This window comes from Equus przewalskii, chromosome 6, assembly GCF_037783145.1.
Source record: "Equus przewalskii isolate Varuska chromosome 6, EquPr2, whole genome shotgun sequence".
Classification (NCBI taxonomy): domain Eukaryota; kingdom Metazoa; phylum Chordata; class Mammalia; order Perissodactyla; family Equidae; genus Equus; species Equus przewalskii.
In genome coordinates, this window is record NC_091836.1 from 25,652,403 (window position 1) to 25,680,142 (window position 27,740).

The 27,740-nt window shown below is 40.0% G+C and overlaps 1 protein-coding gene across 1 annotated transcript; it reads left to right on the forward strand.

The window, feature by feature from the left end:
* Positions 1-26,844, forward strand: PAFAH1B2 (platelet activating factor acetylhydrolase 1b catalytic subunit 2). The gene is made up of 6 exons (XM_070624911.1): positions 1-644; positions 7,172-7,259; positions 16,895-16,984; positions 18,417-18,533; positions 20,087-20,209; positions 23,512-26,844. Exons 2-6 carry the CDS (start codon positions 7,179-7,181, stop codon positions 23,788-23,790), a joined length of 690 nt encoding a protein of 229 aa, XP_070481012.1. The 5' UTR covers positions 1-644; positions 7,172-7,178; the 3' UTR covers positions 23,791-26,844.
* The last annotated feature ends 896 nt before the right edge of the window (positions 26,845-27,740 follow it).

Here is a 27,740-nt window from a genome sequence, read left to right on the forward strand (position 1 = left end):
GCGAGTCGCCATCCCGCTATGGTATCACCTTAAGAGGCGGTCACCTAAAATCCGTACACTCATCGTAGAAACAGAAATTCCACTCGTAAACGTAGGGAGCTGCCTCATTAACCTTGGGGCCCCATTTCCCTCCCACTTGCAGCAATCGGTTTATTCCATGGGGTGGAGAAGGAAGCCAGGTTGGCGGGGCGGGAAGGGAATGGCGTCAGTGTGAGGTCACGCCACATTGTCCCGACTGCCATCTCCACGCCGCAGGGACATTAACTCAGGATGGAGGGATGCAGCTGGAGGAGAGATAGAGGCCCAAATCGCGCAGTCTACACGCAAAAAAGAGGGCAGAATAGAGAACAAAGCGGGGAACCTCGCTGGACGTGACAGGACACCTGAGCGCTGGCAGCTAGCGCCCGCAGAGAAGGAAGGCAGGGAGACAGGAGCCACGCCGAGGCCGACAGGATGGGGCGGGACTTCCGGAAAGCATTTGCCTGAGTGGCAGGGGAACCGGAAGTGGGGGCGCTGCTGCTGGTGTTGGGGCCGGGGCCGGAGGAGGGACGCGCCGGAGCGGGGCCGCCGGGACTGAGCGAGCGACAGACGCGCCACCCGCCGACGCCGCAGCCGCTTGGGGCCCGCACGGACCCTTTGCCTGAGTGAGTGCATCCCTGGGGCGCGGGAACCCGGGGGCTTAGAAGTGGGGTTTGGAGGGGCTGCGATGTGTTATTGTGAGAGGCCCACGACCTCCCCTCCCCCACCCGCCGGCCCCTCCCCCCGCGCCTCCACCCCCCCCCCCCCAGCCGACCTTGGGGGTCTTCGCGCGCGCGCGCGCGCGCATTCCCCGCGGACCCGGCGTTGGTGACCCCGCCGCCCGCGCTGCCCCTGGGGCCTCCAGGCCGCTCGCCGGCCGCCTTAGAGCCGTCCCCCGGCACCCCGCCCCCAAACCTGTCGACTCCTGCGCTGGCCGCCGGCTCCACCCCGCCCTTCCCGGTGGAGGCATCCCGCGGAGGGCCGCGCCGCCCGCGCCTGCCCACCTCTGCGGCGGGCCTCCCGCAACCCCCGGCCCCTGCGGCCGCGGGGCGCCCCGCGAGCACCTCCAGCCTCCGCAGTGGCTTCTCCCTCCTCCCCCGGGGCTGGACCTCCGACCCTCCTCCCCGTTCCTCTTGTCCGAGAGGCCTTTCCCGCGGGCCGAGTTACTCTGTTGTGTTTTGACTGAGCGCCTTTTCCTCCCCCTTTTGTTGAAAAATGTCAACTCTTTAGGAACTTCTCCGTTTCCTCCCCGAATGTATTCAAAAATCCGTAGACTGTCACCACTCAAACGGGGTTATTTCTTAGAGGGCTGTCCGGTCCAGCAGCTGGTTTTAGAGATGAGGCCCAGCGAGGTTGATCATGAGCCCAAGGTCAACCAGCTAGTTCAGCCTGCCGGAGGACAGGTTTTCTTAGGTGCTTTTACCTGGTCCGTGTCCATGTCCCAGATCAGGACCTTCTGGCCTACAGGTCTGTGATAGACCCGTTGCGTGGTGACTCACTGTTTGCTTTCCATAGCTCCCAGGCCAGCGTGGCTTTTCATAATATATATACAAACCTTGAAAAAAACCAAACGCCTGAAGCTTTGGCCTCTTTTTAGCGCTTAGCCACGGAGAAAGGGAGGACGGCCTGGACCCACCTTAGGTCCTCATTTTGTACAGCTTAAAATTTGGGGGTGGGTAAAAGTGTGGAGAAAGAGGAAGGAGAAAATAGGGATGCTTGTTTCCCCTGAGCGTTTGAGTACCCTTTGCCTTGGGCATGCCTTGTGTCTTGAGATCTACTCCTGGGCACATTGTTCGCATATAAAGGTTGCCTCCTTGTGGGGGAGCAGGGGAGGAGTAGGAAATCATCGTGCTTTAATTTGTTGGCTTGGGCATTTGATAATAAATCATGGATGTGCTGGAACCCAGGGACCCACCCACCAGCCTACTGAGGCAGGGTATTTAGAGTGAGGCCCGCCTTCCCCTTCAGAATAACCCTGCCAACTCCCTGGGAAGCAAAATGAAGTCTTAGCTCAGAGTGAAAACATTCTAAATCTTTTCATTCTTAGCGCAACTTTCCCCCTCCATCTGTTTCCTGATTAAACGAAAGAAACATCCAGCCCAGCTTGAGAATTTATAATTCTTTGTTGTTGGAACTGGTTTCTGATTAGACTCCCTACACCACGCTCGTATAAGCATCTGGAAATTCTCGTGTTATCCTGTCATAGTCCAAGTTAAGTAGAGAAGATAGAAAATGCAGGAAAATCGGGAAGTGCTATGCAAGTCACTTACTCCTCATCTTTCCAGAGAACTCATTTTAATGGACCATTAAGCTTCCCTCCAATAGGGTCTCTCCTGGTAAATTAACAAAACTTTTGTTCTTCAAACCTTTCTCTCCATTCTGCTTGGTTTTTCTAACTGAACCTGCTGTTTGTGATCTCACAAGTTAGTGACTTGCTACGTGGGGGAGATTATTCTGAATGAGTAAGGTGAGATGGGAGGCAAATCCCTCCCCATCGGTGCTTGTTTTTTGTTGTGTTACTCAGTCCAGCTTCACCATTTTGAATACTCCTATGTGACAGTATTGCTTTCTGTCTGAGAGCAGATCAGAATCACTCGGATTTTTGTGACCTACCACAGGCTGTTGTCCGGATAGTTCCTGACTCAGTTTTTGTTTTTATTGTAAAGAATACAACAGCTTATTTTGTCTAACTCCCAAATTATTTGAATCTGCTGAATGCATAGTCCCCTGGGTTGTATATGTCCAGCCTGGTTCTTAAAGAGGAGACTGCAGGGGGTTCGTGGCTCAGTCTTTCTTTACCTACTGTTTAAAAATGTTACCAGCCATTGCCATCAGTAAAACTGAAAGCTACTTTGTATTGTAAGATTTTGATTTGGCCAGATAATACAAAAGCCAGGTATCTGAAGGCACAAAGAAACAAATTTTTGCTCAGATACTTTGCTCTTGTAGAAGAGGAAGAAGGATGGCCTTATTTTCATAAAGAAAAAAAAAGACTAGTTAATTGGAAATATTTTGTGATCTTCTCCCAGTTCTACCTGCTTGGTAGCCTCAGATAAATGACATTTTCTTTCTTGGTTTCCTGGTATAGCTTTTTTATTTTGCCCATGAAGAAATTTAGGACTGAGATGAGGGCCGGCCCGGTGGTGCAGTGATCAAGTTCACAGGTTCTGCTTCGGCGGCCCGGAGTTTACCAGTTTGGATCCTGGGTGTGCAGACATGGCATTGCCTGGCAAGCCAGGCTGTGGCAGGCGTCCCACGTATAAAGTAGAGGAAGACAGGCACGAATGTTAGCTCAGAGCCGGTCTTCCTCAGCAAAAAGAGGAGGATTGGCGGCAGATGTTGTTTTAGGACTAATCTTCCTCAAAAAAAAAGGAAAGGACTGAGATGAAAGTATTTTGCTCAGGGTATCAGAATGCCGTTAAATTTGGGTAGTAGTAGTAGAAGATATGAGTGAATTGACGTAAATTAAAATTTATCGTTGTCTTATATATAGAGTCTTCTGTGTAGAGCCTAACGTCCTTTGCTCAGGAGTAGTAGGCTTTGGAGTATTATCACCCTGCATTCAAATCACATCCCAGCTTGCCCTATCAAGGAGCAGTTTCCTTAAATCTCCCTGAGCTTCAGTTTTAGCCCAATGTCTTGTAAATAGTAAGTTCTTAATAAATCTTAATAGCAGTTATTTAGTTAATGTATTTATTTTTGCTGAGGGAGATTCACCCTGAGCTAACATCTGTGCCCATCTTCCTCTATGTTGTATGTGGGTTGCCCCCACAGCATGGCCCCTGACTAGTGGTGTAGGTCTGCACCTAGGAATTGAACCTGGGCAACCGAAGTGGAATGTGCCAAACTTAACCACTAGGCCACGGGGCCAGCCCCAGCAATTATTTTAGATCAATTGTTTACCAGTTGGACACATTGAAAATTCATCTGAAAAGGGAATCATAGGTCTGAAGAGATCTTATAGTTTATGTAGACCATTGGTCTTGAAAGTAGAGTACGTGCACTCCCAGGCATGCACAAGATGAACTGCTGGAATACAGGAAAAAATTTAGAACTGCTGTTTACATTTGTTTTTTATGTAAAAAAAGAAAAAGTAAACTCTGCTAATATTTAATATACAGATTCACAATAATTTACATATTTAATTTATAAATAAATACACATATATTGGGGCATATCAAAAAGATTTTACAACATTAAAAAGTGTTTGAAGTCCACTAACCTGGACCAGTCTTTACTCGTATGCTTTGGTTCACTTTATGCTTTCCTATTAGGTACACCCCTAGCCTATCTGAATGTCCATTGGAAGTGTCTACCTTATGAGACAGGCTATGATCATTCTGTAGTTATATTCGCTAGAAATTTGTCTCACTGTGCATTCTAGCCACTGGCCCTGTCTTCCTATTTGGGGACGTGCAAAATAAGCCTGACATCTCTTCCTCGTAATCTTCAAATACTTTGACAGCTGTTTATGTCCTGTGTCTTCCTCTTCCTCAACCAGTTTTTCTGCAGCTTAGACACATGCCCATTTCTTTCAACTATTTCTAATATAACAGGTTTTCAAATTTCTCACAATCTTGGCTCCTTTCCTCTATACACCCTCCAGGTTGTCAAAATTCTTCTTAAGTTTTTCAGCAAGATCTGAACATGACATCCCAAGGACTGAAATGAAGTTGAAGTGCCTGCATTTAGTCTTTAAGTGGCGAGGGATGTATTTGAATACGTATTATTATGAAGACACCTCATGTTCACAGTTTGTCACCCTTGTTGTTTAAACATCCCCAGGAAAAGTACTTTCCATTATATAACCATATAGTGAGTGTTGGACAGATTATTTCTCTCCTTTTCAGTAGTGCTCTCTCTCTTAACTCTGTGTCTTAACTTTTGTCTCAAAAATACCTAACGTGTTAAGTGTTTTTCCAGTGGGAAAATAAATAAATTAATGAAATGATTGGGTTTTTAAAGTGTATTTAAAAGCTTAGGAAATAGACTTTTTCAAATAGTGAGTGGAAAACAGAGCTATTTGTTGGTATATTTCTTTGCATTTTTAGATCTAATTTTGAAATCCTTAAGATGGGAAAACTTGGTTGCCCCTGTCTGCCTTAAGGCCAGTGGAGCTGTTTGACCAGCAGGGAAGAAAGGTGCTTTTTAAGTTAAAACTTTTATTAAGCACCATGTTAGATTCAACCTGAATAGCCACACTGAATCTACAATCGAACTTAGACCCAAAGAAACTGTTATGTAGAAGGTATAAATGTTTTATTAGTTCAAAAACAAAAGCAAAACCCCGGAATTAAATGTTTCTATATGGCTGTTTGTTTTAACCCCTCTAATCGTTTTTTCGTTTTCCTTTGTGCATTTTAATTTTCCATTCCTTCCTTAGACACTGAAACCCCGAACAGACACCGTAGTCTGATGGGAGCTACAGCAATTCGTCTTACGGTTCTTCCCGACTTCTTGTCTTTCACGTTGATGTTTCCAGCTCCATGTAGTGTGCGTCTTCGGCGTGGAATGGTTAGATATTAGGCCCCCGTAGGGAGTCCACGTGAACTGGATTGTGGTCACTGGGCCAGATGTGACATTATTGGGGTCAGGCAAATCTAATTTCAGTCACTCGCTGCACAAATTACCCCAATTGATCCTCCGTTTCCTCCTTTTGCAGTACTTTTGTGAGGATTGGAGGTGGTATGTCTGAAACACAGCATCTTTAGTCATTGATAGATAGCTATTATTTTCTGATAGTTGCAAATTTTAGTAATCTAAAGAAATATGTACACAGGATGTGGATGGTATTTTACATCTTCCGTCAGATACGGGATTTACCCAAAGCCTAATTTTTTAAGGCCTAATGTTATTTAGAATTGAGCTAATTTGTTTGCATAATTAGTGTTAAAATTGTTCGTTCCTGTAATTTATTTTTCATGAATGAAAGTGTGCTTTCATGTTTAGGGCTTGGTACATTCTGAGTCTGCAAAACTACTACCGTGGCAACCCAGTGTGTCTTGTTTCACTCAGTAAATGCTTAGTGATGAGTGTAACTCCATTCCCTTTCCGAGAAAGCTTAGCTGTGCTTGAGGATGGCAAAGGAAGGACAAAGAGAGAGAGTATGGCCTCCTGTTCTAGAAGCCGCAAAACCCCAGGTTTTTCTCTTTTTCATCATCGTTTGCATTTGCCAAGTGACCTCTTGAGCCTAATGGCTCTCGTAGGTATTCTGCAGAGTTGAATGAAAACAATCTGGTTTCTTATTTGTCTTTCTAGAAGGTTATCATTTCTGACTTTTCTAAATTTCGCTTATTCCTTCTTCACTATCAGATGCCGTATTTGGGCTCATCACTAATCATTTTCTTAGTAGAGATCTGTCAGAAATAAAAATAGTAAATGTTTGTCAAAAACCAGTGCCAAAGCCTGTGACTAATGGGGCCGGCCTGGTGGTGCAGCGGTCAAGTGCGCACGTTCTGCTTCTCGGTGGTTCGCTGGTTCTGATCTCAGGTGTGGACATGGCACCACTTGGCAAAAGCCATGCTGTGGTAGCTGTCCCCTGTATAAGGTAGAGGAAGATGGGCATGGATGTTAGCTCAGGGCCAGTCTTCCTCAGCAAAAAGAGGAGGATTGGCAGTAGTTAGCTCAGGGCTGATCTTCCTCAAAAAAAACCAGTGTCAAAGCCTGTGACTAGTTTTACATAATCTGTGGTACAGTTGTTTGTGTGATGTGTACTAACCAGTGGATTCTAATCATTGCTGTAATAATTCTTAACTGTGTAACTCTAGCAGCCTAAAAGACTGATATAGATTTCATTGAACTAAGTGTCTGACTCTTTGTGTCATTTGGTGTTCATAGTAACATATAATCATGAAAAATTAATATAGATGTAGAGCATATACTTAGAGCAGATTTTTTAACTGGAATACCCTGTTCCTAAATAATATTCAGGCCTGTCTGGAAGTTTAGTGATGCTGGATATTTATGGGACTCAAGCCGTTGTGTCCTGTAACTCTTCTCTGCTGAAAATAAACTCCAGTTGTTTGCTTCTAGGCAAAACCACAGTGAAACTTAAATTATTATTTAAAACCTGACGTGTAATATTTAAGTAAATGATAACAAATAACTATTGCTGTTAATGAATGAAACATGACATAGACATTTTTTCCCTCAGGTATAGAATGAGCCAAGGTGACTCGAACCCAGCAGCCATTCCACATGCAGCGGAAGATATTCAAGGAGACGACAGATGGATGTCTCAGGTAAAAGGAAGTACACTTTATCATTTGCGTGAGATGAGTCTCTTTGTTTTTGAGAGTCTTTTGACCAAAGCCGCAAAGGGGGTGTTTTTAATGGTCAAAAAAGAATTTATTACTGTAAATAAAAATCTAACATTAGAATGTCATGCCTAGTCACCATCTAATGTTGGAACTGAGGACTGTTTTGAAAGCATGGTAATTGCCCTGTGTTAATTTTAAAAGACAACAATGTCTCTACAATATTCTTTCTTAAGCTTTCTTTTGAAGTCATTTCAAAATTATATAGATATTACAAACATTTTATAAAGAACTGCATATATTCCTCATCTAGACTTGTCAACATTTGCCACATCTGCCTGATTATTCCGTTTGTATCTGTTTGCATATGTGTATCGCAACATACTGTTTTTTTCTGAAGCATTTGAGAGTAAGTTGCAGGTGGTATGCCCCTTCAGTCCTAAATATTTCAGTGTGTTTTCTAAGAACAAGGACAGTTTCTCACATAACTACAGTATGGTTATTAAAATCAAGAAATTTGACATTGATATTATACTGTTACCTAACCCAAAAATCATGTTCCCATTTCTCCAGGTGCCTGCACAATGTTCTTTTTATCAATTTTCTTCCCAGTCTGGGATCACACATTGCATTCGGTTGGTGTATCTTCATTCTCCTTTAACCTGAAACATTTCTCAGCGTTTATTTGTTTTTCACAACATCGACAGTTTGGAATAGTATGGGCCATTTATTTTGTAGAAAGTCCCTCAATTTGAGTTTGTCTTTTTCCTCGTAATTGTGATTCAGATTATGCATTTTCGGCAGGAATATTAGTGAGGTGATGTCTTCAGAGCATCACATGAACGGCACGTGATGTGAGCGTGTCTCATTGCTGATGTTAACTTTGATCTCTTGGTTACGATGCCGTTGGCCTAAACCAGTTCTTGTTTTGTTATCCTAGTATGGACTCTTGGGTTCCTATTTTATTCAATGGGGTGTAGTGTGCTGTAATGTTGAAGCTCAGATTGTCCCAGGTTTAGCAAGTGGGAATCCCTTCAAGCTAGCTCCTTTGTCTTCTTGATATGTCCCATTGCTTTTTTAGCCCTTTATTTTCTTCTTCAAGATTTTTAGCTTCCTTTTAATGAACTGTTATCACATAAAAATAACTCTATTTAACCTTTATCTGTTTGTTTCCAACCATATTACCTCTTTGAAGTAACAGATTCTACATGATTTTAAGTCCCTGAAGTTTTGTGTTTTAGTATTTAGTGATTCTGTTTATACTCTTCATAACTGTATAGTATTCTCTTTCTGTCTGTATCTTCCAAGACTTAAAAAGCAGTCTGTCAAGTAGCTTGAGGGGTAGGTTTTTTCCAACTGTTCCCATATGGATGAGCTACGTGGTTATTTTTACTTAACCTTCCTCATTTGTTATTATCTTTTAAAAAGTATTATGAAATATTTTGAACATCTGTGTATTTGCCATTCACCCTGAAAAAATAAAACATTGCTAATAGAATTGCTGTTCACTGTATAACCCTCATTGATCACATTTCTTTCTTTCCTACCTCCCCACCCCCAAATCAGTATCCTTAATTTTTTTCATGAATTTAAATACTACACATATAATCGGTAAACAATATAAATGGCATTTTTGCGTGTTTTAAAACTTTATGTAGATGGTATTTTTCTGAATATGTTTTTCTGCAGTATGAGATACATGTTAGAAGTATAGCTTTAGTTTTTAAATAGTATTCCATTGCTGTATATGAGAATACCACAATGGATTTGTCCATTTTCTCATTGATGAACATTTAGGTCATTTATAACTTTATTAAAAAGTAGTAACTAAAACTAGATGCATTTGTTGTTCCTGGCATAAATTAGCAAGCTTTAAATAATTAGCACTGACTGGAAGAAAATTAGTCAAATGGAAGAAAAACAGATATGAATATTTAAACATTTTTTAAAACTTGGATAATATGGAATGACTAACTTTATTAAATATTAAAATGTAGTACATGCCCATATCTTGGTTTTTAAATACGTTTCTCCAGTAAAAGGAATGAAGGCTCCTTGAAGAAATGATTGATTCTACAACTGGAACAAAGAAGTAAAAGATGAGCCTGGAGCATCTTGTAGTGCAAGAAACAAGGAAATACTCAAAAAAGAAAAGGAAAAAAAGATGGATGGCAAGAATATCACTGAAGTGGTGTGTCCTCAGTGCATCACATAGAGGACATGTCATATTGGTTTGTCTCATTGATGATATTAACTTTGACCACTTCCACCCAAATGCAAAGTTGGAAAATTTGAGCAACATGATAAATGATGATATTGGTTACAACTCAAAGAGTAAAATAAGTATTCATGAATCCATTCTGCTATAAATAAATGATTGGATGAATTACATAAATAGAGGAGAAGGGGCAAATCTTCCTTACAGAATAATTTTCATTAATGTAGAAGGAAGGAGGGAAAAGAAAATCATGGTTGAACACGACAGTAATAATTACTGTAGGCAAGATCTATTGATGAATACTAAAATTAGTGGGCACAACTTTAGGGAGAAGCATATATTTGCCTAGCCTCAAAGTATCTTCCTGTTAATTACTTTGGTGATTTTTACGTACGACTACATATTTTTTGATACTCCTCCCTCTGGGAGCTGGAGCTTAATTCCCCCCACCCTTAGTGTGGGCTGGATTTAGTGTTTTGCTTCTAACAAATTGAGTATGGAAAGGAAAAAAATAACGTTTTGGTGGAGAACCCTGGCCAACACTACCTTAGCCAAGTGATCAATATTAACATCACCAGTAATAAGTCATGTTGATATCATGTACCTCCCCGATATGACCTAACAGGGGCACATCACCTCTCTGATGGTCTTCCAAAAAGATCTGTAACCTCTCTCTATTCATGAGAAAACATCAGACAAATCCAAATAGAGGGATATTCTACGGAACACTTGACCACAACTAAATGTGTCAAGGTCATGAAAGACAAGGAAAGACCGAGAAACTGTCCCATGTTTGAAGAGACGAAGGAGACATGTAGACCAAATGTAGCATGATATCTTGGACTGGTTCTGGGAACAGAAAAAGGACATTAGTGGGAAAGCTGGTAAGATCTGAATAAACTGTTTTAGTTAATAGTATTTACCAGTGTTAACGTCTTAGTTTTGACAAATGGACCATGCTTATGTAAGACGTTAACACTGGAGGGAGCTGAGTGAAGAGTACATGGGAATACTCTACTATCCATCTTCTGTAGATCTAAAATTATTTCAAAACAAAACATGAAAAAACAAAGGTGATGAAAACAAGTATTGAAGTGACACTCAATGCTACCCTTGAAGTATTGGCACAATATCAAACTCCTAATCTAGGCTTAGCTACCCGATATCAGCAAACACCTGGAACAGATGAACATATTCATCACCGCCACAGGGATGCAACCAACAAAATTCAGACTGTGGAGATTCTATAGGTTAAACAGTCATAGTCCTTAAAAAATAAGTTTGGGAGGTGGTGGCAGAGGGAGGGAGAACCTGTGGATTAAAAGGAACTTTTTTTTTTAAAGATTTTATTTTTCCTTTTTCTCCCCAAATCCCCCCAGTACATAGTTGTGTATTTTTAGTTGTGGGTCCTTCTAGTGGTGGCATGTGGGACACTGCCTCAGCATGGCTTAATGAGCGGTGCCATGTCCCCGCCCAGGATCCAAACGGGTGAAACCCTGGGCCACCAAAGTGGAGTGCGCAAACTTAACCACTCGGCCATGGGCCAGCGCCAATGAAAGAGAATTTAAGAGACAGATCGTTTGGATCCTGATGGGAAAAAGAAACTACTTTAGGTGGTGAACATGATGTAGACTATACAGAAGTTGAAATATAGTAATGTACAACTGAAATTTATATAACATTTTAAACCAGTGTTACTTCAATAATTTAAAAAATGTAAAGCAAAAATAATTTTGTAACATTGAATTTGAATACTGACTGGTTATTTTATTGATATTAAAGAATTAGTATGAATTTTGGGGGAATAGAATTGGTACTGTGGTTATATTTTTTAAAAGTCTTTTTGAGGAGTTACAACTGAAATATTTATACATGAAATGTTATATCCTCAATTTGCTTTAAAATAATCTGAGGATGAGGGGTAGTAGTTTGGAGAATGACTGAAATAATAGTGGCCATCAGGTAGATGATTGCTCTAGGTAGTGATGGATACATGGAGATTCGTTGTTTTAGTCTCTCTGCTTTTGTGTATGTTTGATATTTTTCTTAAGAAAAAAATTTTTAAGATGATATTGAAAGACTTGACTGTAGAAAAATTTAATGCAAATTGTATCAAAACATATTAACCAGAAAAAGAAGTCTCAGCAGCAGACTGAGGAAAATATTTGCAGTAAATATTACAGATGAAGTATTGATATTCTTTATTATATTATCAATAAAAATATGTTCAAGGTACTACTAGATAAGTATCTCAATAAATGTGTCAGGAAGCGTTTTAACTTTTTGTTTCCAAAAAGTACAGATGAAAACAATGGGAAGAGAAAGGAGGGAGGGGGAGAGAGAAATATTAATATCCAGCGCAGGTGCAAGAATGGTAAAACCAGTTCTGATGCGTTGCTGGTCAGTATAGGTGTAGCCCTTTTAAGAATTTAGAAATATGTCCAAGATCCATCAAAGTGTTAATTCCCTTTGACCTAAGAATTCCCAACATGTAAAAAATAAAATATGCGCAAATTTCTTCATCACAGTAAATAGCCTCCTGGCGAGTCTGTCAATAGGAAAAAGAGCTAAAAAACAGTTTTTTTTAATGGATCTGTCAGTAGATGCATTCAGTAGGATATTGTGTGGCTGTTGATTATGGTTATGAAAATTATGTAGCTACATGAAAAAATACTTCCAGTGTAATATTAAGTGCAGTTATAATGGCTGCTGTTTATTGAGTACCTACTGGGTGCCAGCAAAAGTTGGGCCCCTTTCAAAGAACTCTCATCTTCACAACTCTAAAGCAGGGTTTGCCAGCAGGTGTGAAAAGCAAGACTCAGCTTATGTACTTGCTTAAGGTCACTGGACTAGAAGGAATCCTAGGACAGGCTAGAATTTGAATATAGATTTTTCTGTCCCCAAAGCCGTTGTGCCAGAAGGAGGTATACATAATAACTATGTTAAGTCGGGGAGGGGCATGCGGAAAAATGGCCAGAAGAAAATAACCAAAAATGGTAACAGTTATTGGGTTAAGATGGTAGGATTATAGTTGTTTTGCTTTGATCTTTTCTGTTTTTCCAAACTTATTGCAACTACTTTTATGCTTAAAAAGAAACTGTAGAGCAATCTCCCAAAGCTCAGTCAAGAAGAAGCAGGCGATTTGAAAGACCACTCACAAGGAAAGAGATTGAAACAGCAATCAAAAGCATCCCAAAGAATAAAACACCAGGACAAGAAGGCTTTCCTGGGGAAGTCTACCAAACTTTCAGAGAGGATTTAACACCTATCCTTTTCAAGCTATTCCAAAAAATCAGGGAGGATGGAACACTTCCTAACACATTCTACAAGACCAACATCACGCTGATACTAAAGCCTGACAAGGACAGTGTGAAAAAGGAGAACTACAGGCCAATATCGCTGATGAACACAGATGCAAAAATTCTCAACAAAATTTTGGCAACCTGAATTCAGCAATTCATCAAAAGGATCATACATCATGATCAAGTGGGATTCATACCAGGGACACAGGGATGGTTCAACATTCGCAAATCAATCAACATGATACACCATATCAACAAATTGAGGAATAAAAACCACATGATCATCTCAATAGATGCAGAGAAAGCATTTGACAAGATCCAACAGCCATTTATGATAAAAACTCTGAACAAAATGAGGATAGAAGGGAACTACCTCAACATAATAAAGGCCATATATGACAAACCCACAGCCAACATCATACTCAATGGGCTAAAATTGAGTGCCATCCCCCTGAAAACAGGAACGAGACAAGGATGCCCTCTATCACCACTCTTATTTAACATAGTACTGGAGGTTTTGGCCAGAGCAATCGGGCAAGAAAAAGAAATGAAAGGAATCCAAATAGGGAGGGAAGAAGTGAAACTCTCGCTGTTTGCAGACGACATGATCTTAGATAGGAAAAAGCCAAAGAATCCATTGGAAAACTTTTAGAAGTAATCAACAACTACAGCAAAGTTGCAGGGTATAAAATCAATTTGCATAAATCAGTAGCATTTCTATACTCCAGTAATGAACCAACAGAAAAAGAACTCAAGAATACAATACCATTCACAATCGCAACAAAAAGAATAAAATACCTTGGGGTAAATTTAACTAAGGAAGTGAATGACCTATATAATGAAAATTACAAGGCCTTTCTGAGAGAATTGGATGACGACATAAGGAGATGGAAAGATATTCCATGTACATGGATTGGAAGAATAAACATAGTTAAAATGTCCATTCTACCTAAAGCAATCTACAGATTCAACGCCATCCCAATCAGAATCCCAATGACATTCTTTACAGAATTAGAACAAAGAATCCTAAAATTCATATGGGGCAACAAAAGACCCCGAGTTTCTAAAGCAATCCTGAGAAAAAAGAACAAAGCTGGAGGCATCACAATCCCTGACTTCAAAACATACTACAAAGCTACAGTAATCAAAACAGTATGGTACTGGTACAAAAACAGGTGCACAGATCAATGGAACAGAATTGAAAGCCCAGAAATAAAACCACACATCTGTGGACAGCTTATCTTTGACAAAGGAGCTGAGGGCATACAATGGAGAAAAGAAAGTCTTTTCAACAAATGGTGCTGGGAGAACTGGAAAGCCACATGTAAAAGAATGAAAATTGACCATTCTTTTTCACCATTCACCAAAATAAATTCAAAATGGGTTAAAGACCTAAAGGTGAGACCTGAAACCATAAGGCTTCTGGAAGAAAACGTAGGCAGTACACTCTTTGACATCAGTATTAAAAGGATCTTTTCGGACACCATGCCTTCTCAGAGAAGGGAAACAATAGAAAGAATAAACAAATGGGACTTCATCAGATTAAAGAGCTTCTTCAAGGCAAATGAAAATAGGATTGAAACAAAAAAACAACCCACTAACTGGGGAAAAATATTTGCAAGTCATATGTCTGACAAAGGCTTAAAATCCTTAATATATAAAGAACTCTTGCAACTCAACCACAAAACATCAAACAACCCAATCAAAAAATGGGCTGGAGACATGAACAGACATTTCTCCAAAGAAGATATACTGATGGCCAATAGGCACATGAAAAGATGCTCATCATCGCTGATCATCAGGGAAATGCAAATCAAAACTACACTAAGATATCACCTTACACCCGTTAGAATGACAAAAATATCTAAAACTAATAGCAACAAATGTTGGAGAGGTTGCGGAGAAAAAGGAACCCTCATACACTGCTGGTGGGAATGCAAACTGGTGCAGCCACTATGGAAAACAGTATGGAGATTCCTCAAAAAACTAAAAATAGAACTACCATACGATCCAGCCATCCCGCTACTGGGTATTTATCCAAAGAGGCTGAAGTCAGCAATCCCAAAAGTCCTGTGCACCCCAATGTTTATTGCAGCACTATTTACAATAGCCAAGACATGGAAGCAACCTAAGTGCCCATAAACAGATGATTGGATAAAGAAGATGTGTGTATATATATATGTGTGTGTATACACACACACACACACACACACACACACACACATGGAATACTACTCAGCCATAAAAAAGAACAAAATTATCCCATTTGCAACAACATGGATGGACCTTGAGGGAATTATGTTAAGTGAAATAAGTCAGTTAGAGAAGGACAATCTCTGTATGACTCCACTCATATGAGGAATTTAAAAATGCAGACAAAGAGAACAGATTAGTGGCTACGAGGGGAAAGATGGGGTGGGGGGTGGGTACAAAGGGTGAAGGCGTGCACCTACAACACGACTGACAAACAATAAAGTACAACTGAAATTTTGCAAGATTGTAACCTATTGTTAACTCAATAAAAATTAACAAAAAAGAAGAAAGAAACTGTAGAGTACTAGAATCTTTAAAACAGCAAAGCTTAAATTCCAAGACGTTCTATAAACATGAGCTGCGTTGTTGGTATTAAGAGGTAGTTGGTAAGACAGGACACGCAGTAGAGAGTTGACGTGATGTGAAAGTGCACCTGCTCACCAGCTTTATTCTTGCTCATCTTGTCCCTTCAGTTAAAACATACTTACTGAAGGGGCCAGCCTGTACATACCTCTTACCAAGCCATGCTGTGGCAGGTGTCCTACGTGTAAAGTAGGGGAAGATGGGCACGGATGTTAGCTCAGGGCCAATCTTCCTCAAAAAAAAAAAAAAACTTGCTGAAACAATACCAATTTAAAAAAATATATTATTTACGCAAGACATGGATATAAGAAAAAAGAAAAAGCAATCTCAAATCCTATCACCCTAAGAAAGGAGCTATTTTAATAAATTGTCAAATTATTTCTGGAAGTATTTTATTGTTTCACCTATAGCGGATGAAGATCTGTTTCACCAGTGTCATCTGCACTGATATTATCAGCAGAAATACTTAAATAGTAATTCTACCTTAATTCCTAGGGGACGCAAAGCTGAATGTAGAGTTTGAGAAACAGAAACAGCATTCGCACCTTTCCCTGGAACTGAGTTAGAAACCTTTTGCCTAAAGTGTCATGTAAATTTGTTTTAGAGATGAATATAAAAATGTAAACTACATCCTTTAGCATCAGTGGGTAAAATCCATTTTAAAATGTGTCTCGTGCCTTTAGAGCAGAGAGAAGCGTTTCAGGCCTCGGTCACCACTGCTTATAAATTTGGATTAGACTGAAAAAGGCTTGAGCACTAGTTGGCCAACATCTCACATTTGGAAGTTAACAGACATTTTCAAAGGCCATATTAAAAACATCCACTCCAATAAAATACATGCCTCTTGATTAGATCCTGGTTCAAAAAAGAGATACATAATACTTCAGCCAACTCTTGGAACAATTGGAAAGATTGAACATGGTCTGAATATTAGGTGTTAGGAGATTATTGTTCATTTTCTTAGATGTGATAATGGTTTTGTGGTTTTGGTGGAGACTGCCCTTACGCTTAGGAGACGGCATGTGAAATATTCAAGGGTGAAGAATCACAGTTTGCAGCTTACCTTCAGATGGTTCAGCCGGCACACACAGATAAAGCAGCTGTGGGAAAGTGTTCTTGTTGGAGACAGGTGGAGCTTGTACCGGTGTTCAGTGTACTTCTGCAGCTTTTCTGTATGTCTGAAATTTTCTGTAAGAAAGGCTGAGGAAAAGGTACAGACTTTTTAAAAACGTGTGAAATGTATTTTTCTATTCTGTTTTCAGTTGAATTCAAGTTTTCTTGAGCATACTAGAATGATCTCTTTGGTAAGGGTGGGAAGAAAGTTCCAGCAGTTAATTGCAAATTGAGAGGAATCAGCTTTAGGCACAGTCCAGATAGAATGTTCAACCGCAGAGTCACTGGTTGGACAGCTGTTCTCTCTAGGCCAAGAAATCTCACAGGAAGAGAAACGCAAGCTTCTAATTTTTCTTTCTTCTTCAAACCAGCACAACAGATTTGTCCTGGACTGTAAGGACAAAGAGCCTGATGTCCTGTTCGTGGGGGACTTCATGGTGCAGTTAATGCAACAGTATGAGGTAAAGGTGTAAGGGGTGGCAGAGGTTCCTGGCTACTAAAGGAAATCCGTTCACTGCTAACAGATTTTCATCCTGGGCTGAACCTCTAGACTTATTTATAACTCTTTAGAGGAGCTCAAGATCAGAGTATGAGGGAACTCAGACCTACCTAATGGGATTCTTTGTGCCCCCGAGCACGATGAGACAAAATAATTAGCATTGTTTAGAACTGAATGCCCTTTTTTGTTTTGGCTTCCAAGAAGCTTCACGTTATATTTGTTTATATTTGTCCTCGTCATGGTTTTCAGTTCTTCTTATTTGTATTTTACTCCTCCCTTACTTGTATTTGCTCATTTATGTTTGTCCTAGTCATGATTCTCAATTCCTTTTTTTTTTATTTCTGTTTTATCTCCCCAAACCCCCCCTGTACACAGTTGTATATCTTAGTTGCACATCCTTCTAGTTGTGGGATGTGGGACGCCACCTCAGTGTGGCCTGACGAGCAGTGCCATGTACGCACCCAGGATCTGAACCCTGGGCCACCACAGCGGAGCGTGCGAACTTAACCACTCGGCCAGGGTTTTTTTTTTTTTTTTTTTTTTGCTTTTCCTGCTTTATCTCCCAAAATACCCCTGGTACATAGTCGTATGTCTTGGTTGCAGGTCCTTCTAGTTGTGCATGTGGGCCGCCGCAGCAGAGCGTGGGAACTTAGCCACTTGGCTACGGGGCTGACCCTGATTCTCAATTCTTATTGTTTGTGTTTTACCTTACTTTATGTATTTTTGTTGTGAACTATTCTGAAACTTTTTTTTTTTGAGGAAGATTAGCCCTTAGCTAACATCTGCCACCAATCCTCCTCTTTTTGCTGAGGAATCCTGGCCCTGAGCTAACATCTGTGCCCATCTTCCTCTACTTTATACGTGGGACGCCCAAGCGGTGCCATATCCACACCCAGGATCCAAACCGGCAAACTCCGGGCCACTGAAGCAGAACATGCGCACTTAACCGCTGCGCCACTGGGCCAGCCCCTGAATCTTTTAAAGTTAGACATTCTTCCAAGGGAAATTTAAAAGAATTCTTACTTCGTTTGGCTGCAGCACTCTGAATTTCTTCATGTCATGTTTCTGCCTCACCCTTTTCCTTTACATAGTTGAGTAAAGGGAAAGAAGCGTTTACTGAGTTGGCAATTTAATTATAAATGTTGGTACCTCTTAAGGAGCATCAGGTTGAGTTGGGACTCATTTCTTGAGCTGAGACCTAATGCTGCATGAAGAACTGAGTTATACAATGGCATCTTCAAAGCCCTATAAACAGCGAGTAACGCGCTATGTGCAGTGTTATATTTGAACACAGAAAATAGAAATTATTGCAGATGCTTCACAATATGTTGCAATTGAGGGAGTTTACTTCTCACTAATTTTGGCTTAAATAAATCATGTTTTTCTGTTTATAGATATGGCGAGAGCTTTTTTCCCCACTTCATGCACTGAATTTTGGAATTGGGGGAGATACAACAAGACATGTTTTGTGGAGACTAAAGAATGGAGAACTGGAGAATATTAAACCTAAGGTGAAATGAAACTTTTTTTAAAGAATATCATTAATTTTGAGTTTCTTCAGGTAGTTAAATTGTCTGAAACTGGTAGTAAAAAAAATTGTTTCTTTAAAGCATAATTTCACTATTGTTCGTTGCTTCATGCCCTTTTAAGATAAATGATATTGTCATTGCTTAAGAATATTCCAAATCATATTTAATTAAGGAATCAATGTTTTGTTTGCTTGGGTTGTATTAGTAATTGTCAGAATTATCTTCAGCTCTAGGAAGAGATTTGCTGCTAATGAGATGTGTTATTCTGTGGGCCTGAGGCAGTATGACGGGGGGAACTGCTCAGAGGTGGGCTGTGGGAGCCAGGCCAGGGTTCACTTCAGGAAGTAATTTTGGATCTGTTTAACCATATAAACAAATTGCTAATCAAGGCCTCTGAGTTCTTCTGAAGAAAATTTGAAACAGATGTGAAAAAATGTTCACCATAGACATGTACCTAGTACCTTATCACATTAGAAACGTCCTGAGTTGGCACACTGCATATAATTTTTTTCAACCCTGAACAAAGAAAAAAAGCTGAGGCACTGATAACAGTCGCTTTAGTTGAAAGTGTTTTATTCTTTGCCTTTCTGACAGAAAAACTCATCCATGGTCCTCTCTTTTGTGACAGGATGGAGAGTTACTTTGTTGGGTCATATAGTAAGATGTATGTCTCTAGGTGATAATCACCTTGTAAAATAATTTTTTTAAAGAGAGAGACTTGTTAAAACTGCTTCCAGCCTCCACCCCAGTGACTTTTCGTTGAGTACAACTGTGTATTTAACCTATTACAATTGCTTGGCTGTTTTTATTTTTTTCTAGAAGGTACTTGTAGTTGGCGAGTCTTTAGGACGTGAGTTGCAAATATTTTCCCCCAGGTTTCTTAGATTTCATTTAATGAAAAATTTTTTTTTATATGCAGAGGTTTTGTTTTTATACAGTTGAATTTACTATCTTTTTTGTGTAGTTTCTGGATTTTAAGAGATTAGCTTCCATCAAAGCTCTGTGATGGCAAAAGAACTGTCTTATTTCCTCCTGGTATAATTTTACCACTTAAGTCTTAATCTACTTAGAATTTATCCTAATATATAAGAGGCATAAATCACTGTTCTAAGATGGCTGCTCAATTGAAGTTATCCAGCACCATTTGAGAAGTTCATCTTTCCTTGTCATCAAAGAAGGAAATCTTTTTTTTTTTAACTTTTTTTTTTTTTAGATTTTTTACTTTTTATTTTTTCCTTTTTCTGCCCAAAGCCCCCCAGTACGTAGTTGTATATTCTTAGTTGTGGGTCCTTCTAGTTGTGGCATGTGGGACGCCGCCTCAGCGTGGCTTGACGAGCAGTGCCATGTCTGTGCCCAAGATTTGGACTAGCGAACCACTGGGCCGCCTGCAGCAGAGCACGGAAACTTAACCACTCGGCCACGGGGCCGGCCCCCGAAAGAAGGGAATCTTGAAGTAAGATTTTCATCTAAATAGTGGACACTCCTTTATTCCTGGGTATTTATCTTTCTTCCTTTTTTCCTTCCCTCAATTATAGGTCATTGTTGTCTGGGTAGGAACAAACAACCATGAAAATACAGCAGAAGAAGTAGCAGGTGGAATCGAGGCCATCGTGCAGCTTATTAACACAAGGCAGCCACAGGCCAAGATCATTGTGTTGGTATGTAGTCTTTGGGGGAATGGACACCTTGATATCAGTAGGTCAGGCGAGGAATCTTTAGAAATGTGATCACTTATGAAGGTAAAGAATCTTTAGGTGGAAGCAGTTTATGATACTCCTGAGAAGCTCTTCTCTGATATATCCCGTTATCTTACCGGTCTCATCATTTCCCAGACCAGCTGTGGGGTCATCTTTTATCTGCTCATCCTTGTTTAGCAGTGGAAATCCTCTTTGTGGCCTCAGGTCATCTTTTTTTCTGCCTGTCTTCTGATAATTTTTTGAATTGCCCTGAGTCTCCTAGTCCTGAGTCTCTGTTCATTAGCCTGGGGTTTGGATTAGCTTGGATATGTTGTTCTGTTCCACTGTTGATATGTTAAAGGTGAGGTATTTATTAGAATCTCTGAGTTCTCTAAAACATTAGAGATTCATCAGCAAGAAAATGGGTACTTTTCCGTTACCCCTAACAGAAAGTGCCACCCTTTGTAGAGTTAAGTGTTGGCTTCCTGGTCTCAGAGGTAAGCAGCTGTCTGTTTCAATGTAGAAGATTACCTATAGGTATTCTTAGTCCAATTATGTATGTTTTAGCAAAATCTGATATCCACTTCTTTAATGAAATAGTGTTAAGAAGGTAGTCATTTATTCAACAAGTATATGAGGACCACTATGTACAAGGCACGGTCTGCACGGTCCTGAGCATGTGAAAATGAGTAAGACATAGTCCCTGTCAAGGAGCTCACAGTCTAGCAGATGGACACAACAACATAAAGAGAATTATTATACTGTATGTTAACGCGAGTAAGGGGAGCACGCGATGTATTTTAGACATAAAAGTTGAACATCTGAGTTTAGTTTTAAAGAATTCATTGGTCTCTAGACAAATGGGGAAAGGAAAGAAGAGAAGGCATTACAGAGAAAAAGGAAAATCACCTAAGGCTTATACATGTATGTGTGTGTTGGGTGACTGAAAGAGGATGTTAGGACAATGTTAAGATTGTCATTGAGTAAAGTTTGAGGCTGACATGGTTAGGAGAAAGAGGACACAGCCAGGTCGTGTAGGAATTTGTGTGCACGTTAGAAGTTTGGATTTTGTCTTACTGGTGCTAGGGAACCAGGTCTTATTTTTTTATTACATGGTATTTAATTTACTTGTTTCTATCTTGCCTTTTTCCAGAGAATTACATTGTGGTTACGAGTCCACCTCTAAAGTACAGTGGCTATACACAGTAGTTGCTTAGGACATATTTGTTGCATGAATGTGCTGAATAAATCCTCCATAAATATTCTTTGTTTCAACCAGACTTTTTCATTTGATATACAGTGGTGTTATCTACAACACTAAAACATTGGCAGTAACCCAGTCAACCCCATGGGGGAATGATTACAGAAGTCATTGAATATAATAGCACTAATCATGACAATTACAAAGACTGTGTGAAAACAGAATTTATCATCTATTTAAGTGAAAAGGTGGAAAACTAAACAGTATGTATATTTTATTTAGGATTACTTAAAAGTATATATGCAATTAGAAAAGAAAATTAAAATAGTTCCTACATAGTGAAGGAATTAGGAGCATAATATTTTTATTTTGTTTAACACAATATTTTAGCAATTAGTAGTAATTATAGGAGAAGAATCACATGGCATACCCTTGATGCTAATATATTAAAGAGAATGGTATGCAAATACATAAGCTGCTTTTCTCATCCTTGCTTGAAAATCCCAGTAGGTATATACGGTGCCCTGTTCTTGAAGCTTAGTTCCTCTTCATTGCTTTGACTGCTGTGGTATTCTTTGAAAGTCAGAACAAAGTATATGTTTGTTGTTCACTGGCCATCCTTCCTGGTTGCTCATTATACCTCAACCAGACTTTGATATGTCAGCAGTGAGGGCTGTTCTTCTTTATTAAACTATTACATGCAGAGTCATACCTTTTTTAATAGTCATATAAACTTGGGTTTAGGATTGACCCTATCGGTGACATTTTTGAGTTGCTTAACAAGGATAGAAGGGGATGGACTGGGGTAGCAGAGCTGTAATTCTCTTTTGGAACTACACAGTCACACTATAAATGGCAATCAAGGCCCCCCAGCGTTTTTCTGAAAAAAATTTAAAGCAGATATGAACAAGTCCTTACTTTTGGGCATAAATTTTTTTTTCTTTTAGTAGTATTTTAGTAGAATACCCACAGAAAATCTGTTTTTGTGAAATAAGACCTCGTACCATACCCTGTAGGAAAAATGAATGGCAAAATTTTTGCCTAAATAACAATAATTTGTTGTGTGGCATCATTAGCTATAAACCAACTAAAAGGTTGAGGATGTCTGACAATAATTTTATAATAGAATCGATTATCTATAAAGGCTGTTTCCAGTTTGAGATGATAAAACCTTGCTCTTGCCATTTAAGAGCAGGCTTTTATTTACTGTAGTAGAAGGATAGGCATCAGATTTGTCTGAAAATTATGTTAGATCCTTAACATATAAGTTAAAAATGGATTTAGGACACATCTCTGTTTTATCCTACCAGATATTATATGGCTCTGATCCATCAAGGCAGCATTTGTTCCAACTCTGTTTCTCATGTGTAGTAGTCTAGGTTTATGTGGCATTAATAAATCTATGTGTATTTGAGCTAGATTATTCTGACGACCATGGAGAGTAAATTAAAGGGAAGACAACACTGGAGGTAGGAAGACCAGTCAGGAGATTTACATTTATTAAGGTAAATATGATAAGTTCTCTAGCCATAGCAGTGTATATAATCAGAATGGAGAAAAAAGAATGGATTAGAAAAATATTTAGGATGTAAAAGCTGAAAAGTTGATGATAAATAGATAAGGTATATAGGGTGAAAGACTCAGGGATGTTGGAATGACCAGTTGATAGAATGTATGAGGAGCATAGTTTGGGGGAAGTTGAATTGCCTTTGGACGTGTTAGTTGGCAGTGCCTCAGGAATATTCAAGTTTGGTTCTGCAGCTGGACATTCAGTGTGCAGTTCTGAAGCGCTAGGAACAGATGTGGGCTAAAGTGTTTAGAGAGAGCAGAGTAGTGGGCCAAGAAGACCTGAAGAATACCAACAATTAAAGGGCAGGAGGATGGAGAGGAACGCATGAAGAAACTGAGAAGGAACACAGAGAACTTGGGTTAAAACCAGTCTAAGTCCAGTTTTTCAGAAATCAAAGGTGTAAAAAAGTGCCAAAGGGAACATTTGTTCCACGAATGCCTGCAATCCCAGATAAATAAGTAGAGAAAAACGAGTGACTCTTCTCATCTTATGTTCTTCTCCGTTCTGCCCCAGGGTTTGTTACCTCGAGGTGAGAAGCCCAACCCTTTGAGGCAAAAGAATGCGAAGGTGAACCAGCTCCTCAAGGTTTCCCTGCCGAAGCTTGCCAACGTTCAGCTCCTGGATACAGATGGGGGCTTCGTGCACTCGGACGGTGCCATCTCCTGCCACGACATGTTTGATTTTCTGCATCTCACGGGAGGCGGCTACGCAAAGATCTGCAAACCTCTCCATGAACTGATCATGCAGTTGTTGGAGGAAACACCTGAGGAGAAGCAAACCACCATTGCCTGACCGGCTCCCAGCAGTGTTACTAGCATCCCAGCTTCCTCAGATCAGTTATATCACTGGCACTACAGAATCCTTCTCTTTCTTGAGGCACTTTGCATTGTAGGATGTTCCTGGATGTTCATGTCTAGTGTTTGAAGGGGAGGAGGGGTTTAAACTGGTCCTGTACATAGGTTTGTTTGACACAGGAGAAAATTAGCCAAGGAAGATTTGTGTTTAGATTCGTTTGAAACCAGAAGGGGACTTTTTAGTTGTATGTGTGACACATTCATTGAATTATCACTGTTTTTCCTAGGACAACATCAAGCCTAAGTACTGAACAAAATGAAGATTCTTTTCTTGGCCTTTCTTTCTATGGATTATGTCATATATAATAATGATCAGAATCACACCTACTTGGCTTTAAAACAGATGTTTTTTTCCAGTTTTTAAGGTTTGTAATTTAGCCTTTTATTTTTATTTTGCTTTACTCATATGTATTCTCAGTATTTTCTTAACATATAGCATCAGATTGGACATGCTTGTCATTCAAATATAGGAGATGCTATAGTTACAAGTGAATTTGTTCCACTCTCTTAATCTTTGCCATGCTTAGCAGTGAAAAATAGGTTTTGCCCCATTTGGGGGACTATAAGGAGGGTATTATTTTTATGCTGCTGAATATCATGTCTATAATAGACCCGTGCATGCAGCCTTTCCTCCCTGTTCCCCGTTATCTCTGTTCTTTTTTGGTCCTTGTTGACATTACAAGCTTGTAACACGTTTTTGACCTAGGAGCTCTGTTGCTGGAAGTGTAAGTCCCCAGCCAGTTACTCTCATGATGCTATAATTGATGTGTAACTCATTCTCGTGTGGTGTTCTGTGCTGTAGAGTCTGTGTAGTGCTCTCCATATCCAGAGTTCTGGTTTGTTTTGTTTGTTTTTCCCTTAAAACCTGTTACAGTTTCCTCTTTTTGGGGAAAAAAATCAGAACTCTATTTTCCATTTCATAAGCCCTGACATTATTTCAAGTTTTATAGTATCTTGAGGTGTATATTTTATTTTTTTATTGGTTCAGTTTTTAAATTATATCAGTCCAGAAAAATTTGGCCTTTTCTCATGGGAAGCAAGTGAAGCTACTCTTCAGAATAGATGTTCTGCTTGATCCCACTGTTTTAGTAAAAAAAACCTAGGTTTATGTAACTTTCAGGATTTCCCCATGATGTACCTTCATCTGTAATTTCCTTCAAGAGAGCTTTTTATAATCGTATTAGTTTGCTTGAGCTACAAGAACTGCCATTTTAAAAAATAATGGGACAATAGATGGTTTATTGTTCACTATACCTAAGGAATATGTACAAACTGGATCTATAAGCTTTTAAACTGGATCAGGTGGGTATTGAAGTCACCTGCCAAGATGTGCTCTGCAGTGATTCTGCGTAACGTGCAAGTCCAGTAACCAGGGCACATGTTTCACGTTCTGCTTGTAGCGCAGCTGGCAGTGCTTTTGTCTGCCGGAGGGGGTCGCTGATGTGTGCTGAGAGCCACTTCTGATTGAGAGCGATAGAACTTGGGCTGATGTTTTTCTTGTCGAGCTTCTTCGTAGGAATTTTTTTGTTTGTGTTGTTGTCTTTAAAAAAAATACATTTCTGAATGTATCATGTCTTCATTAACAACAGAAAATACACATGGTGTTTACTAAATTTGTTTACTATATTAAAATTTCTTTTTTATTTTTAGTAGCCCAGGTTCTTGAGTTTTTCAAGACTTTTTCTTAGCTGAGGTAGAGTTCTAGGGAGGAGAATTAATTAAGCCACAATTTTGTGTGTGGAAAGACAGTTTCCTTTCCAGGTCTTTCTCTGTCAGAAGTTGCGAGTATGGTCCAAAAAAACCCATTAAGCTACTCCTGCAGCATGCGCTTTTAGCTTCTCTCGGGACTAAGGATCAAATATCCCTCGTGAGCTGGCCTTCAGCTCCTTTGCATATGTGTGTAAACCTCTGATGTTACTACATTTTATATCTACCAGAGCTATTCAAGCAATAGTATTTGAACCACTAGCCTTTTAAATAAAAATCTGCCCCGTTGCTAATGTGCAGATATGGAGTCCACTTTCATTTCTTGCCAGCTTTCTTTACACTGCTTTAGGCAAAGTGTTCATCTGTTTTTCTTTGATTGACATCCCAGTTTGCTACAGTAACAGAACTTACTGCTTAATCTTTGGATTTCTCATACACACACGCACACACACACACACACACGCACGCAAATTTAATGCATTGTCCAAGTGATATGTCATAGTTGTCGGCGTGATTAAGGGGCCAACTTTCCAGGCAGCTAGCAGAGGTATTGATTCTGTTCCTCTCCCAGCAAATTTTCATTCCTTTGCCCACCCATTCCCACTACACTAGATGGCAGCCAGGGATGGGACTGTGAAGATTCTGTGGTCGCGTCTCGAGTGTGGCAGGTTAGAGATGGACTGCCCAGGGTGCTCTACAGCTTGTGGTTTTGCTGCCCACATATTCTAGACTGCCATGGGCCGTACTGGGGCTACAGCTTTGGGTCTGTTTTCACTGTTGAGGCATCTCTCTACACCTGAATCTTTTGTCAAAAACATTAACCCAACAAAACCTTGAGTAGCTCATGCCCTGCTCTTAAGAATTGTCTCTCGTTATTAAAAAAAATTCCAACTTTCTTTAAAGTTTTTTTAACCTAGTCACTGTTTACAGTTGTATGCTAAAGCCTGAAATATTGTCTGTGCTGTGGTGTATGAGCATTGCCAATTTTATATTTATTGCAGTGAAGAAGAAACTAAAAATATATGAAAATGAGGAGCATGTCCACGCTCCTAAATCTGTGTGGGTGCATGTGGGAGAAGTGAGTTGGGGTCTCTTGAAAGGAGGCTTTTTGGAGTGGGGTCTCCCAGGCTTCTCCTTGGTGTTCCTGCTCGGGGAGCACTGCTGCTAGCTGACCGGATGTCCCCAACAGAAGTTTGTGATTCTGCTTTGGCGAAGTTTCATTGACTAGTAGAACTCATTCTGTTTTAGTGCATATTTCAATATAAATGTAAACATTTCACTCAAACTTGCTGTCTTTCTGTCTCCTTTATCATAGTTTGAATTCCAGTAGAGATAAGAAGGGATGGGGTTTTTCCTACCTTATCACAGGCAGATTGGATTCTTAGTCATCCTGCTCCCTTTCTGTGGGGCTGAATGTACCAAGCTGGCCCTCCTCACTTATCTCCTCAGGGGTGGAGGATGGTGGGGTGGGTTGAGCAGACATAAAGTATCCTAAGTAGATAAATGGCAACCTTGTCAAAGGGAATGTTTCAGATTGGTTAAGAATATCTGGCAGTTAAAAACAGAATTAACTCAAACCATTAAAGTGAACTTTGACCCTTTTTCCTAATTTCAGTCTTTAAGATTTATTCACATTAAATGTCCCAGTTTCCACTGTTTCTTCACTCCTCACACTAGTAAGTACCAGTTTTTCTTTTTTATACTTTAAAATATCTCTCTCCGATTGCCCCAGCTTGAATTTAAAGCCTTCAAATTACATGGACAACTCTGAGTTCCTGTGCCATCTCGGAGGAGAAGCCTCAGGATACTGTTTCCCATCTGTTAACCCCTTGTACACTTGATATAGGCGCATCCCTGTTTTGCTGTCGATTGAGGCCAGGGAGGTTTTGTATCTTGTCCAGGGTGAGTCATGCAGTTTAAAATGGTTGACCCGACACTTGAACCCGGCTTTACCTGTCTTCAAAGTCCTTGCCCTTGCTGCTGGTCATTCAACCTGGGTTACCTTTTTGGCTTTAGATTCCAATTCACTGAGTTCATTAGAGGCACATCCTTAGTTCCTCTTCAGTTGAAAGTCCTGGGAAGAAGTGACAGTCTTCTTGCCTGGACCAAGGCAACAACTTCCTTCAGTCTTTCTGCAGTCACTATACTTTTCAATTCCATCCTCTGTGTGGCCACAGAATT

What these genes read in the sequence shown, in the direction of transcription:
- PAFAH1B2 (XM_070624911.1), top strand. Translation starts at nt 7,179, where the DNA reads ATGAGCCAAGGTGACTCGAACCCAGCAGCCATTCCACATGCAGCGGAA. An exon ending in AGTTAATGCAACAGTATGAG is followed by an intron (nt 16,985 to 18,416) that starts GTAAAGGTGTAA and finishes TTCTGTTTATAG; the next exon opens with ATATGGCGAGAGCTTTTTTC. An exon ending in AGGCCAAGATCATTGTGTTG is followed by an intron (nt 20,210 to 23,511) that starts GTATGTAGTCTT and finishes GTTCTGCCCCAG; the next exon opens with GGTTTGTTACCTCGAGGTGA.